Below are 17,012 nucleotides of genomic sequence, written 5' to 3' on the forward strand. Positions count from 1 at the left end.
AGCTTATTTTCATTAAACAAATGGTGACAATGCAAACATTGTGTGAGGAACAGCAGTGAGGTGAGAGGAAGGGTTCTGTTTCTGACCTGCTTTCTACTCAGCTGGATGCACTCACCTGCACAGCCTCCCAAAAGCTATGCATGCAAAGCCAACCTTTATAGACAGCACGCAGTGTGCGTGCATAGATTTCTATTGTCAGCAAATGATGTCGTGCTCATTCTACTCATTCTTTTTTCAAATTGCTATTGTACAGGTGATGTAGAAAGGGGTTACAGTTATGTAAGTCAGTAATGTCATTCTACCTATTCTTTCTACTATTCTTCCTTTCCTTTAGGAGGCCTGAGAATTGGCTTCTTTCCTTTTATTAGGACCTGGCAAGCTGCCTAGCTGATGGTCATGCTGACTTTCTTAGATGAGAAGTCATCTTTTGGGTAGTTGAATCTGGGCCCGTGATCATGGTGTGGGTAGGGGTTGGGCGGTTCTTGTTTCTCCAAACCTGTTGCTTCATGGGAGATAATAAATGGATAACATTAAGCTGAAGTCATGGAGAATTTTTCATTGACATTTAATGCACACCCCACAGCCTCTTCTGGGTTCTCACTGTGTGCTGGTGGCATAGAGAGTACAGTTGTCTTGAGGTTCAGTTACAGACATCACAGTGAAGTGAGATACTGGGGTCTCTGTAAAGGGGATTGTTGCAATGGGGGATGTGTTACTTTGAAATCCCAGCCTTGGGGAAAGATATTATTATGAGCAACATGATTGACACTTCGGTGTTCTCACTGGGAACCTTTGACAAAGTCCTTCCAGAGTTTGCCACAGTCAGAACCCACCCAGTGTGTCATAATCACTGCACTTGTGCCCACCATCGCTGTTGATGTTGTGAATGGCTTGAAAGGCTCAGTGTCATATTATCTCTTGGATTATTTTCTCTGCCTCCCCTCTCCAATTCCTTCCCTTCTGATGTGTGAGGATGTCCAATAGCCACTCCACTCATCAAATGACTAATCTTTCTTACCCTGAATTCCAGAGTAATTTGAAATGCCTGATAGGAGTTCTTCAGAGGTTCAAAGGTGACATAGGAGTGGCCAAAGAATTGAGGATACTGTATAATAATATCTGAAAAGAGAAAGGATAACAGAAAAGAAAGCAGTTTCCTCATGTTATCAAAGGCAAAACTCAATATGTAGCTTTGTCTGGGCGTTGTGTTAGACTCTGTTCTAATCTGTTAAACTTTGCTTTCTATATCTGCTCTCACTCCTGCTAATCTCAGTCATAGAGACTTGGAGCTTCCAAAGTCTCCATGGAAGAAACAGGAAATTTGGAGATTGGTACTTATTTCCTTAAAAAGAAACCAATATCAGGGGGAGGGAAATGGGGACAAAAACATGAGAAGGGGTACCATTGTGTGTGAAGTAATGCACCTACTATCTGGTGAATATAACTGTAGCCCCTCTATTAATTACAATAAAAAAGAAAATTATAAAAACCAAGTGACACAACCTAAAATAGCACTTAGTATGAAAGTACATGAAATGTCATGGATAGAACATATAGTATAATGGGCATTTGTTATGGAAGGCTTTTATTGCATTTTCCATCCAGACACCAGTTCTGCCTTCCTATAGAATGATATTTGACATATTACATGCAAAAAAAGAGAGAGAAAGAAACCAATATCTTGAAAAACACCATCATTCACTATCCAGTAATAGTTTTTTTTTAAATGTAAGTTGATCTAGACATTATCCTTTTGAATCCCTCTATCAAGCTTCCTGCTAGAGGTTTGGTGACAATAGAACCCACCTTGATAGGTACTGGGTTGGTGATTTAAGGATTGGTAATCCAAAAAAAGCCATTGGTAAAAATAGAGCTTACTCTCATATTAGAAGCAATACAATCCGCTTCTCATTTTTCCCTGTATGGTTTATTTTATGGCTAGTATATGGAGGAAAGGGTTTATCATACAAAAAGGACTATAAGAGAACTGTGTGCATCCCCCAAACTTCCCTCTGGCTCTCAGCCCAGACCATCACCATGTTCCTGCCCTCTCTGCAGAACTTACCTTCAGAGCAGCTCTCACCACCTTTGCCCAGGTTGCAATGGCACCGGGAGCCCCCCCAGGTGTAGTCATTGGCACAAAAGCTGTCAGCAGAGCACAACGTTTCATCACAAGACACATCAAAGAGCCTGGACACCATAGCCACAGTGTTCTTTCCCTTCTGCTCTGCAGGAGTAGGTTGGTCAGCTACAGTGGCAGGGAGAGAGGCTGAGGTAGGTGGGGCAGGCTGGGAAAAGGTTTTGGGGTTAGAGAATGATGTCATTGTGGTTTCCACCAAGAATTTTTTATTCCCTCCTTTGGTAGCAGGAAGTGGTTTGACCTAAAGGCAGAGAGGAAAAGGGTTGAGCATAAACCCAGAACATAGTAATAAGACTGCTTTATCTGTGTGATTTTTCTTTTCTCGTTATCTTTAATTAGTTGTACAAAGGAGTTGTCATTCAACAAAGCAATTTATAAATACAATGTGTTTTGATCAATAAGGCCACTACAAGAGTGCCAAAAATAACTCTGGGAAATACTCAAGGAAGCAGCATCAAACTCAGTTTATGATGAAGAATTTGAGACTTTGAGAGTTTAAGTACCTTGCACTGTGTTAGACAGAAGATCAGTGAGAAGGCTGGAATTGTAGCACTGATTCTCAGTACATGATGCATTAGGTACAAAGGCAATAATGGTAAGATGCACTGCTTTGTCAAGGAGCCACTCGTTCCCTTAGAATACTTGAGATTATAAAATGCCACCAATGGAAGATTTGCATCTGGTTTTTGCCCACTTGTCAAGTGCAGGGAGTGCTGTCTCTAGAATATCAGACTAGCCACAGCATCCTCACTGCTCATTATGACCTGCCCACTCCTGAGCTCACAATCAGGAGAAATAATTGCATGTGAAGAGCAAATGGACCACATTAAATGTTAAGGAAAAATATTGCTAGTCAAATGACTGACTGACTAATTGCTCTGTTCAACCAAGAAAGCACAAGAACCCCATACTGAGAGCAGAAGGTCACATTACCTCCTCAAAGGAAATATCCAGATCTAGGTCATCTTCAAATCCGTCATCGTCTTCACCGGCTCCCATGTCCGTCACATAATGAGGACCATAGTGGCCACTTCCTGCCTCTCCGGGACCTTCATAAAGAGAACCAGCACCCTGTTGATCCACTAACACCTTCACCCCATCTTCTATCCTCAGTTGTACACACAGCTTGATGAACTGGAAAGGATGTATTGAAAGCATCCAAGAAATTCATCACAGAAAAGGAAGCATCCATGAGCAGGAAAAAAAAATAAATGCTTCCTCTCATAAGTAATTAAGGAATGCAGAAAGAGCTGTCATTTTATGTTGTCAAGACTAGCAAAGTTCACAGGAGACCCCTATCTGAGAAACACAAACAAAGAAACAGCAAAATCCCTGGCGGAAATGAGTCACACAGTAAAAATAATCATTACCGAGAATAGAACCAATGGGGACCCTCACCCAGACACACGTCATGTAAACAGGTGTGTCCACACCTTGTCTTGGTGGAGGTGGGTTAACAGAGGGAAGTGATGTCTCACCCTCTCCACAGTACTCCTCCATTGCTCTGTTTAAAATAGTGCGCCCATCAGCTCAAAATTCAAGCCTTCTGATGCCAGGTTTCTACAGGAATTCATGTTTTCCTAGCCATCTGGTCCACGGCACAGCTGTGAGCCAGATGTCTTCACACACGTTAAAAAGGAAAGCATAAAGAAACGTGTATCTGCTTAATCTATCTTCCTGCCTCTTTCTTTCCTAGGGCCTCTTTCTTCTCCTTGTCCTTCCCTAATCCACCATTTCTGTATGTCAGATGTTCATAGTTGTTGGATTTCACAGGAAAGATTCCACTTGGTAGTAAAAGAATTGTGTAATGCATATAGGAAAGCCGATTTTTATCTCTAGATAGATTTCCCTACCTCCAGGGTGTTTCCCTTTGCCTTGTGCACAGTCTTGACATTCTTGAACATATTCATATCAATGCTGTGATTCTCTTCCTCCTCACCGTATAGTACCCATCTGAAAAAATGACCTTCCATATGCCCCTACGACCTACAAGAAAAATTCTAGACTCCTTGGGCAAAAATCTCCGTTATAAAACTTCTCTTTCCTTTCCTCTTTCTCCATCATCACTTTTATTGAAACCTACTGCTTCTGTTATACTTCACAAGTTTAACAAACACTTAACACATTTCTTTCAGTATTCCTTCAATGTAACTGTGGTTAATTTTATTTTGCACATAAGTAAACTCAAGCTAAGAGAGGGGCAATTTACCTACAAGTGTACACTTTGTGACTGATGCAGCCTCACTTAGATAAAGGTCTTTCCATTTGCTCAAATCCCAGTTACCTGTAGTAGAACAACATACAGGTAGTCCTGAAATTTGAAAACTTCACATATATTCTATGCCAGGAACAGTTTATCCATTGATTGTACTAATCCACACACAATTCTATGAAATGGTTATTAACTCACTAAACCAAACAGAGAAATGCAATGACTCCGAGAAATGAAATAACTTGTTCAAAGACATGTGGATAGTAAATGACAGGGCTAAATAGACATATAATAACAAGGCAAAATGTCTATTGTTGGGGGCCGAGTAACGCCATGTCTAATAACTTTCTGCTGAGACAAGGCAAGGCGCAAGAGGCAGGGCGCAAGACTTGATTAGCATTGGTTACAAATGTGTTATTGTTTATCACTCTCTGCTGGGGCCTAGAGTGAGGGTATATTAGCTGGAGGGACTTCTTCAGGAAGGGGTTTATTGGAGAGAGAGATTTTCCTGCCTTGATGAAGCTGTGTGGCGTCTCTGTTCATGCTCTGGGGAGGGAAGGCTGAGTGCGGGAGGACAGTGGGCCCTCTCCTCTCGCGACTTGGACTGGTCAGGGCGTGTTTTTCCCCATCCCTCCTACTAGTTGAGAGGGACCGGAGACAAAGGACCCCAACAGTCTAATATCTATATCTATCTGTCTACCATTGGTCTCTCTTTTCATTTATAGCTACTAATATCTGATTCCAAATTGTGTTTTTTATTTTCTTTTTCATAAGTCATACTATGGCCAAATTGATCTACCAGTTGTTTTCTGAATGCCACTTGTTTGTCTGTTTTCTCTTTCTCATTCCTTCCTTCCTTCCTTCCTTCCTTCCTTCCTTCCTTCCTTCCTTCCTTCCTTCCTTCCCTCCCTCCTTCTTCTCTCTCTTCCTTCTCTCTCTTTCCCTCCTTCCCTTCTCCTTTCCTCCCCACCTCTTCCTCCTTCCTTCCTTTTTTCCCTCCCTCCCTTGCCACTCTTTCATTGGTATTAGGGATTGAGCACAAATCAATGAGCATTCTAAGAGCTATATAGTTAGTTCACATCTTATATCTTCTTCTCCCAATACATTGGTTAATGTCTTCCCCACACTACCCTCTTGTCCCTTTACCTATCTCAGTATGTATACCCTTCCTCCATTCATACACCCTGCCCATCCTTCTAGTTGACCTCTGTGGAGATAGAGCTGAATTTGTACCATCAACAGACCCAAATCAAGTGATATTTTAAAACAAGCATATGAGGGCTGGGAGTGTGGCCTAGTGGTAAAATACTCAACTAACATAACATGCACAAAGCCCTGGGTTTGATTCCGTGGTACCACATACACAGAAAAAGCCAAAAGTGGTGCTGAGGCTCAAGTGGCAGAGTGCTAGCCTTAAACGAAAAGTGTATAAGGACAGTGCCTAGGCCTTGAATTAAAGTCCTGGGACTGGCAAAACAAAAACCAAAACCAAACCAAACCAAACAGAAAACAAGTACATCAGATTCTTCTGAGAAAAAAATAGTAATGCTACAGAATATAGAGTCTACCCATCCATAAAGATATGCTAGTTGTGAGCTCAAAGTAAGCTTCCGTAACTTGGGGACATAAGTAGATATCTAAGATGGTATTTATACCTTCTGGACTTCTGAGATTAGAACGCTACCCATGTGTTGTCAATTCACCTATGAATCATGTGAAGACAGGAATCAGATTTTAGACTTCTTAATATCTCTTCCTTTCCTTCATGGAAATAGCACTTTGCTGTACTCATCAAGGACCAACACATGGGGAGAGAGAGGATAGTCTCTATCATGATGTACTGCTGTGGGACTTTGTTTAGTTTCATCTCATCCATTTAATAACGAGTCCCTATTTATTTACATAGTCAGAAAGCCTTACAGATGGGACTCTGACACTAAGATCAAACACATTGTCTCCAAACTGCCACCAATCATGCCCCATTCCCCAACTCAGAACTAGAAGACTAGGATTAGAAGAGACCTTAGACATCATCCAGTCCAAACTTGTTTTCACACATGTGGCACTTAAGCCCATAGTAGGGAAGTGACTTCAAATCTAGGCCATGCGTCAGTAGATGAAGATCCTGGGTTTGAATCAGCTCACGTGGTTCCTACTTCAATACTCATGATAAGTAAATGAACTGAACAGACATTTTCAACTGAGAAAGTAGAAGTAGGCAACAAATACACTAAAATTTAACATCCTAAGCACATTTGTTGATGTGCCATCAAGCACATCAGGTAATATACAGTATATATTTGGAAGAAAAGCTAGCTTCCCCAGTCTAGGTAGCTGAGGTCTTTTACTTCCTATTCACCTTTCCTAGGAACTTCTCCATTCTGGAAAAAAAAAAAAAACCTCTGTAAAAAAAGACCATGAGTACAGAGCTATAGCTATGAATGGTATCCCAATGAGAATGGAAATGGTTCCAGTTTCTGTTTCTTTTGACTGGTAAAAAGAAAGTAAATGTCCACTGATAAAGTTCCTTAGTTTTCCTAAAGTCCTTTAGTTTTCTTTGGGCACATTACAACCAGAGATGATTCAGTTTTGGGAAATAACTCATATGATTAGATTGATGTAAACAATGCAAGGATTTAAACACAAAGAAATTGTAACAAAATTTCACAGAGTGACATGAGGGATCTGTTAGCACATACCTTACAGGGGAGTAAAGTGGGGCTCAGACAGGCCATGTTAACTTACGTGGAGAGACAGATCACCTGTGGCAGAGCTGATATAGAATGCATGACCTCCCTGCTTCCTTGGCAGCTTCCTGAACTCCCCGTGCTTCCTAATGATCCAGGCTAAATGCCATTCCCTAAACTGAAGCCCACTGCTCATTTCCTCTGGTGTGAGGAGACAGTTCCAACACCCCAGAATTCAAATTCATCACTCGCATCAGCAACACTTTTTTTTAAAGTGAGCACAGAATGTACAAGCCCAAGCCATTGATAAGAAGTCTCCCAGTAGCCTGAGGTTACTGTAATTAAAGTGCCTAACTTATCTCTTTCTATTTGACACTTCATTAATTAAGAAAAAGAAACATTAAAAAGAAGACATTTATCAGAACCAGAATAGCCAAGCCACAGTTTGAATGCAAATCAGATTTGGAGGTTATCCCATTATAAGAAAAAAGATAAACAATATGTATATATTACTAGCGGATAAAAGGATGACTTCTATTTTATAAAATCATATAGATGCTTCTTATAAGGCATCACAAAGTTTCTATAAATTATGAGTTTTCTGTTGGATCAATTTGACTGAGTTGGAATTATCTTTGCTCATAGAACCCAAATGGTTGAGAGAGAGACACACAAGCATTTCTATAATCTTAAGTAAGTAGCTTAATCTTTCTGGGTCTCTTGTTTTTGATGTCCGATGACAACGATGATGATGATGATGATAATAATAATGATGACTTGGATTGGATTTTATGATCTTTGGGATCCTTTCTGGCACTAACATTTTTAAGACTGTAGAATTTACAGTGCTGACTGAGATGTAGATATCTGCCACATAGGAAAATGGGAAGAAGCAGCAACTATAAAATTGGACTCATATGGATGAAAAAGAGAAAAGGAGTTACTTCCACATTGAAATTACACAATTGAAGGATTGGAGCTTGCTTTTCAATATTATATGCCCCTTAGTAGATGCAATGCCATTGAGCAGAACCTTCTTCCATACACATTATGCCTCTCAGCTCTCAGCAGGAGGAATGATTAATCCTCTTTCAAGTTCCTTTTTATGAGGACACAGTCTTCTTTCCCAGGTTCTGCCAGATTCTTATCCAAATGTTTTCCTCCCTTGAGAGATGGGAACAGAGAGCAAGCTGCTGAACAGAAGCATTTATCCTATGTTTCTGAATTAAGCAAAGCTTAATGACATGTGTTCCCTCCCACTTTCCTTGCCTACCAGGACCAGAGGAAATAGGAAATTGTGCAGGTGTGATATCTGAAAACTCAGGCCTCAGTGTGTTGTTCCAGGTCTGCATTAGGCACAGGGATGTTGGGAATTCTTACTTAGTTCCAAGAATAAGCCACATCTTCAGCAGAAATAAGAATGCCCAGAAGGGATATGCCTAAATTGCATGGTAGTTCTATTTTAAATTTTTATTTTTCTCTTTTTTTGTGTGTGTGTGAGGAACCTCTATACTTTATTTCTTATATTCCTATCAGCAGTAGTCACACTAACTTATAGTCCTATCAGCAATGAATGAGAGTTATTTTTTCCTACATCTTCAGCAGGATTTGTTGTCAGTTTTTTTCTTGATAACGGCCATTCTGACTGGAATGAGATGGATTGCCCATGTAGTTTTGAGTTGTGTTTTCTTGATAGCTCAGAATGTTAAATTTTTATTTTATTGTCCATTTGTACTTTTTCTTTGGAAACTATCTGTTCAGTTCATTTACTTATTTAGTGATCAGATTATTGTAGAGACACTTATTTCCTCATGTTTATTGCAGCACTGTTCACAATATAACAGGCAAATGATGAAATCAGCATAGATATGTACCCATGGATGAATGGATAAAGAAAATGTGATAAATATGCCCAATAGTCTTTTAATCAGCCATGAAGAAGAATGAAGTTATGTCATTGGCAGGCAAGTAGATGAAATGAAATCATCATGTTAAGTGAAATAAGCCAATCCCAATAAGACAAATATTTTCTCTCATTTGTGGAAGTGGGTGGGAAAAACAAAAACAAATACAAGGTTTGGAAGATGGAGAGGTGAAACTAAAGAATGGAGACAGAGGAGTAGAGGTACATATGTGATTAAAGTACACTGTATTCATGAATGAAAATCTCATAGTAAAATCCCTTTATTAAATAAATGCCAATCAGAAAAGAAATAAAAGGTATTGTTTTATTCTTTGCTATTTATGCCATCTTATCTCTCAACTGATTCTAAAAATAGGCAAAAAGGAAAAGTTGTTTTCTCAGAATCCCAGAGGCCACCAGAATGTGAATAGTGAGAGACAGGATATCCGTGTGGCAAGAGATGGACAGAGGTGATGGTCAAATCTTTAGTGCAAATGTTTAAGAATTGGGTGCTTAACTTAGAATTCAACAGATAAGAACTGTGGCTTGAGTGAGACCCTTTCAAGTCTATCCTAAGATCCTATGTGAGCTGGATTTGCCAGCTCCTACTTCTTATTCTTCTTCACTCTGTTCCATTCATATTGGTTCTTGGAAATAGGTTTCTTCTCCCTTTGTGGCTCCACATTATGTCCCTATGCCTGGCAATCTTCTCTGACACTGCCCATTCCTGTACCTTTTTTAAAAAAATTTTTATTGTGATTAATAGAAGGGTTACATTATATTCACCAAGTAGAAGATGTATAACTTCACAAACATTGATACCCTTTCTTATGACATGGTCCCCATTTCCTTTTTACTTTCTAAATAGATCTTTTCAAAATCTTTCTTAGAGCTATCTTCTTTGGCTGTGATCTTCAGACAAGCAAGGCTTCTTCTTGTATGTTTTCTTGGCTATCTCCTTTATAGAATTATAAATTGACAGTTACATTTATTATTGTGATCATTTCAGAAATAAAACTTTCCTGCCAGAAAGTATCCTGACCTATTCTGATTGCCATTGTATCACAGAAACCTCACTTGATTCTTGCCTGCTTTAGGAACTTATAAAACATATAGGAAATAAATAGCATGATTTTGGGGGATATTACAAACATAATGTAGATGTCTACGGCAACATTCCTCTGGGTTCAAATAGGAAAACCCAGGCATAGAAAAAGCTATAACAAAGAGTTTCAAGTGTATTAATACTCCTTTCCCAAGTCTTAAGGAAATTATCCTTCAGAGTTTTCCTGGCCAAGAACCCATACCCAGAGCCCTTCCTGGAGTTGATGCTCTGAATGGCTCTTCTGCATGAATCTGCTTTGGATTGACTAGGCCATCTAGTCAAGTGAACTCAACATTGCTAGCCTGGCTGAAAATGACTGGACAAACTCTCCACCCACATCCCCAACAACCACTGCTGAAAATCTTTATGAGGGCAAAATTTGGAGCTATGGTAAACACTCCAGTGCCAGCTCCTTCGCCTGCCTCTCCTGTAGCTGCTATGAAGTGAAGGACTGGATTTCTGGCGGAGTTGTGATCATTTGGGCTATGGTGACACAAATGGAAGTCTGCTACAATTTTCCTTCCTTTCACATTGTCTTGGGCAGTAAAGGTGGCTGTAAAAGCTGCAACTTCACTGCTAAGTGGCACAGACCTAAAGAACTCACAAGATCATGTTTTGGGGAAATATTATAATTGGATGTAAGTTGCGAGGATGAGTCCTGAGAGACAAGCTCACACATTTTGGGAGGTCATGGGAATACTGGGGTTCAGGAAGCTCTTGAGTCTGCCTAAAGAAGGTTAAAAAAGATGCAACCTTATCTGAAAAAGGGTCAGATGAAAAAGGTCTTAAAGGATGCTATACAGCTTCCTCTGCTCTTCCTTTTCCAGAAACAACCTATCTGAAACATTTACTTCCAGTCCAAGTGCAGTGTACCAGTCTAGGACTGTTTCTACAAAGGGAGAGATGGCAGAAAGCAGCCACTACAGGCAGGCTTCTTCTTTTCAGCTCATCACGCTTCACAGAATTCTCATTTGACCAGAGTTCAAGAATGGTTCCCCAGGCAACAAGTGACCCCCCCAGAGCCCTCACGTCAAAGCTTCTCTGACTGCTGGATGCACATGCTTGCACATGAAGAGGAAGGGCTAGTGGTGTGTAACTCAATGGGGTGTTGCCTTTTGAACAACATAATGCAGTCCACCAAGCACAGCCACTGTGTCTTTCTCCCTCTGAAGAGGATGGAGCTGTGGAAAAGGAAAGAGGGCTAGAAAGTACAGTGATACACCTGCTGCTCTGCAGGCCATGTGGCCATCGGGTAGAGCAAGACACCTAAGGCTGTGCTTTCCTCTAGCTGTGCTGGAAATTCAGGCATAGAGCCTTTGAAACTTCAGGAACAATGAATAATAATTCACTGATAACTTTCTGTAGCGATAGGGCAGGATTTGCAGGTGACACCTGCAGGGTTAAATTTAGAAAGATAATTAAAGGTTTCCAAGCAGGTGGCATTGGGAATTCAGTATTATGTGTACAACATACAACACTATACATTTGCTGAGTACATTAGTGAATGAGTGGAAAGATGAATATTCCCACACAGTACTCTACATATAGCAAATGTAAGATAAATGTTATTTGTAAACCCATCCCCCATTTTTTGAGATTTCTTTTTTAAAATTTATTGTTGGGATAATGTATAGAGGGGTTACAATTACATTTGTCAGATAATGGCACATTACTTTCTGAACCTTGATATCCCTTCTCATGTTTTTGTTCTCCTTTCTCTCCCCAACCCTCTCACAGTCATCTTGTTTTCTCCCTTCCCTTCCCTATTTCAAATAAACAAAGTACATTAGGCAACAAAGTCAGATACAGTAACCACATGAGATGAACCAAAGGAGGTAAGAAATAACCTCACATAGTCTATTAAGAACAACAATCACAAAGATAAAACTCTTGTTTCCATAACCTAGAGTTCATTTCATTCAGTCTCATTCTGTATGACCATATGCACATAGCTTTTGAGCTATTGTAATCCTCTGCTTGGAGAATCCTAGATGTGTACTAATTATTACAAATGATTGATGCCATGCCATTGAGCCTATGTTCCTTTGGGTCTGGCTTACTTCACTTACTATGATTTTTTTCCCAAGTCTTTCCATTTCCTTATGAACAGGGCGATGTCATTCTGATGGCAGCATAGAATTCCAATGTGTATAAGTACCACATCTTCTTGGTCCATTCATCTACTGAGGAGCATTTGGGTTGTTCCATATCTTAGCTATCGTAAATAATGCTGCAATTAATATTGTTGTGCTATTAGCTTTAGTATGGCCTTGGAAAAGCCCCCATTTTAAAAGGGTGGATGCTTTAAGTGCCTGTCAGTTTCAACGTGCTCATTGGGAGTCTGGGAATAACTACTAATGGCAGAAGACTACTGTTCATAGTGTAAGGAGTATATGCCTTTGAAAAGAATATCTATCATGGGGGAAATGGGGACCCAGACATGAGAAAGGGTATCAATGTTTGTGAAGTAATGCACCTTCTATCTGGTGAGTATAATGTAACCCTTCTATTAATTACAATAACAATATATAAAAGAGTATCCATCATATATATGTGTGTAAGAAAGAGAGATAGGAAGACAGAGAGAGAGAAAGAAAGAGAGAGAGAGAAAGAGAGAGAGAGAGAGAGAGAGAGAGAGAGAGAGAGAGAGAGAGACTGTTATATGATTTTATTATCTAGTAAGATCTCCCCAAAATGTGTTCATTGTTAGTTAAACATTTAAAGAAAAATCTCCTGGCATGTGATATGTTCATAGGATGATTTTCTATTTGGAACAAATGGAAGGTATTGGTGTCTTCACATGAGTGGTGGGAAGGTAGTAATAGATTGAACTGGGTTAAAGAATAAATAGGAGGTTTAGGAATAATATGGGTACAGTAAATGTGGACATCTGTATAGCTTGGAATTGGAATATATGCCAAAGAACCCAGTGTTTTAAAAAAAAATCCCCCCCCAAAAAACATAGGCTTAGACTCAGTCTAGGGGGCTAATGAAAGTTCATGAAAACTTGAAGGGGTGAAGTCTAGTGAGAACTAGGAAATATTGGGGAAATATTGGGTCCTTTTCTTCTCTCCCTCCTCCCACTTCCTTCTCCCTCTCTATTTTCCTGTCACACAGTGAGCAGCACCTCTATCTCACACTTCTTCTAGGATATACTGGGCTGTCACAAGCCCAGAGCATCAGTGACAATGAACTATGGACTGAAACTTTGAGAACCATGAGCCAAGATAAACCTTTCTTCCTCTTAAGTTGATTATCTCAAGTATTTGTGACAGTAATCGAAAGCTGACTAACACAGCAACAGAATGGAATAACAACATGAAGGAAAACAACATGTGTGTGGTAAGATAGATGGTAAGATGTTAGACCAAAGGAAATTTTTCTGATAACAGAATGCATGTGTGCCTGCTGATAGAAATATAGAAATGCAGTAGAAAAAAGTTATATATGCTAAATTAAATGATTGTTCACTACAAAGACATGACTATGGACCTGGAGAGAGTTCATCACTAACAGATCTTTAAGAATTTTTTTAAGTCTATGCTTCAAAAAGCAGGAGAGGCCAGGAGTTTGGCCTAGTGGTAGAGTGTTTGCCTAGCATATACAAAGACCTGGATTTGATTCCTCGGAACCACATACATAGAAAAGCCGGAAGTGGTGCTGTGGCTTAGGTGGTGGAGCACCAACCTCGAAGAAAGCCCAAGGACAGTGCTCAGGCCCTGAGTTCAGTCCTCAGGACTGGCAAAAAAAAAGTCAGGAGAAATAAGAGTAATTGCAAAGACTCATAGCAAGAAGCTAGTAAACATACAGAAAAATTTCACCAAGCATTATGGTTTTTCAAATATGTGACTATTAAAGTAGTACAAAAATAATAAAAACTTTTATGTAAGACAAGAAAGAACTGAACCCAATCAAGTTACCATCATCCTCTCACTGCTTGAGGGGAGAGGCTGACTAACTTTAGACTATTAGAATTTGAAAACTAGCAATTTCTAAATAGTAAATAAAGAATATATAAGCAAATAGCATAAATAGTAAACAAATATAAATAGTAAATAGCATAACTAATATAACTAATAAATAAACAATATATATTAAAGAAAAGGAATCTAAGAAAATACAGCATATCCCATAGAAAATAAGAAAAGAACAGAAACAAAATTCCTTCCTTCCTTCTCAGTTTATTGTGACTGGAAACATCTCATTAAGGAATTAAGGTATTTGGCTTAGAACATCTACTCTTGGATGGATATATTTCTTCCTTAAATTCTTGGGAGTCTATAGGATGGTGGAACTGTATATAGAAGCCTAACTCTCAACAACAGTTATTACAACAGCAGTTAAAGCAACTGGATTCAGAAAAGACTAAAGAATCCTTTTCCTATACAAGAAGAACTTGATGTTTCCTGGTTCCTAACAACTACAGTAGCCCATCAACCAAATATCCTGCTGATTTTCTTATGTTACCCTTTTCAATTAGATAGAAAAGTGATTTTTCAGTTCTTTTTTTCTTGACAAGGCCAACCAACAGTCTACTTTCAGCTAAGAAGCAGTTATTAAGACATACCATCAACTCTATGTACTCCCTTTTAGGATTACAGGGGACCAAAGTAATTTAGGTGGGAAATGAGATAAGATAGATATATAACTAACATAAAAATTATATTATTAAGAAATATTGAAATAGCCAGACTCAGAAATTAAAACCAGGAAACAAGCTTGGAAAAGATAGTCACGCCCTAGTGCTACCACACCTACTTCTGGATATTCAGGTACAACAACATCAAAACAAAATTCAAAAAGATCTGTATGTAGATTATAAAGCTCAGTTGATGTGAGAGGCTCTCAGACCCTTTTTCAGGTGTATTGAAATTGTTCTATGATCTGCCAATCTTTAATTTTGTGAAAATATTTCTCCCACAAAGCAATTGGCACCATAAAAAGAGGTAAAAGTGAATGTGGTTAATAATTAAGGAAAAATTTGAGATTTATGGAAAAATGGCATGTCTGTGGTGGAAGTTGTGTGGCATTATGAGAAAAAAAGAAAAGAAACAGGCATCCTCAGTACAGTACCAAACTCTAAGTGTTCTGAGCATCTGAGATTTCCTTAATGGCAGTCATGACCATGACCCCATGGGTACCAAGGGTCTAGTATAAATTAAAGCATCTGGAATAAACTTGCATAATAAAACCACATATAACATCATAATTAAGTAGTCTCATTGAAGAAGCAGCAGCCCCGGAGGGGAAGTCCCTTCTGTAGCCTTTGATAAAAACCACTCTTAGGCCAGCCTTAGATGAGGAAAAGAAGGCTGGCTTAAGTCCTCACTCTAATCTAAAATCATGCCTGACAGCAATTGAAATTTCATCAAAAGTCTGTGACAAAAGAAAGCTAGCCTCATCTTCCCTCCTTTTCTCTGAGTCATGAGATTTATTTGTACCCAAGAAACCTTTTCAAAAGAAATAGAAACAAGTGTAATCTGTTCTCATGTCCAAATAAATATTGGCATATTGATTAAAGGAAGACTGAACCAGAGGGGGAATAAGAGGTACAGCCAAGGGTTTCTGAACATGCAGCTTCACAAAACCATTCTCCATTAGACAGAAAACCATGAATTTCTAACACTGAGAAATCACCATCTGAATAATAAATGGAATAATGTGGTGGATCCACCCCAAGTTACCATCTGATGAGAGTGTCTACAGTTTTGAACAAGCACTTTGAAAAAAAATATCATCTCTTTGGAACCTTCTATATGAAGATTGATGAAAAAGTACAAGTACAAGACAGACAACTGGTCTACCCCTTACTAGCAGCACATATTGAGAGGTCAGAAACAATATACCAGAAGAAACAGCTGGGTCTGTGTGGGGCACGTCACATTAGGGAAATGGACTCATTTCCTGGTTTTGGGACCCGACCTGCCTGTCACCTGGTTGGAAGGCTTGGCTGTAGTTGTGATGTAAAGTAAGGCCCAGAACACTTCCGCCCTCTCAGACCTGATTCGCTTTCTACCACCTCCCCCTGCCCGGCCCACCTTTGTGCTGATAGGTTCCTGCATCCTATACTAGCTAATTGTACTTTCTCAATAAACGAGTTCCTGCCTTGACGGGTCTCCCTGACGCGTCTGATTGTCCCTCTGGTGATTGACCCTCTGCTGGGTGCCCTCTCCTTTCTCAGCCTTGTCTTGGTGTGTTCTCTCTATCCCTCCTGCAGGTCGGGAGGGATGAAGGACTAAAAACCTCAACAGGTCTGGATGTTAAGATTTAGGACTTCAGTCTAACAAGGTAGCCTTTATACCATGAGCAAGGAGAAGTGGGGCTGCTACTAGAAGTTGTTTCACATAGGCTCAACAACAGGGACTAGGATGGATTTGTACACTGTAGCTTCTTGCCTTTGGAAAATTTCTACACATGTTCTTTAAGATCTTGCTCAGCAGTGGACCCAGAAAACCATCTGCCTGGATTTCCTTGATCCCCTCCCCTATTTCATGGAGAAAATACCACTCAACTTTTATTTTGTTTGGCATAACCAGGGACTGAACTTAGGATCTAAACCCTAGTGGGCAAGCACCACTAGCTTGGACTGTGCCCCAAATCCTTCAGCCCCTCAAGCCTAGACTGACCTTGAACTTGACACACACTTGCCTCTGCCTCCAGAGTATATAAGATACCACCATGATTTTTAAATAGCCAAATATAATATTGCCTCAATCCTAAAACCTTTTCCAATCTCATCTCCAGTCACCCAGTCTACAAAATCACCAACTGCTACCTCCTCTGTGCTGAAAAAAAGAAAACATTCTGATTCTACTGCACAGGTGGCCACAAATGTGTCTGAACACTGCCCTTGAAATATAAACATGTGTAACATTAATGGCTGGTCTATTGTGTGGTATATAAAACCAAAAATCCCCTTGCTTTGTGCTTTTTCAGTTCTGATGTATAGTTTCTTTAAAATTCTA

General features: G+C 39.6%; 1 protein-coding gene across 1 annotated transcript in view; it reads right to left on the reverse strand.

Moving 5' to 3' along the window:
* Egflam (EGF like, fibronectin type III and laminin G domains) overlaps positions 1-17,012 on the reverse strand; it is a 165,095-nt gene that overhangs the window by 50,567 nt on the left and 97,516 nt on the right. Inside the window, exons 7-9 of the mRNA XM_090332027.1 lie at positions 3,074-3,189; positions 2,066-2,381; positions 1,019-1,119 (exon numbers count right to left, since the gene is read on the reverse strand). Of these exons, the coding sequence (XP_090188153.1) occupies positions 1,019-1,119; positions 2,066-2,381; positions 3,074-3,189 (533 nt within the window). The remainder of the gene's footprint in view (positions 1-1,018; positions 1,120-2,065; positions 2,382-3,073; positions 3,190-17,012) is intronic.

Source organism: Megascapheus bottae, chromosome 4 (genome assembly GCF_031878675.1).
Source record: "Megascapheus bottae isolate mThoBot1 chromosome 4, mThoBot2.hap1, whole genome shotgun sequence".
Lineage (NCBI taxonomy): Eukaryota > Metazoa > Chordata > Mammalia > Rodentia > Geomyidae > Megascapheus > Megascapheus bottae.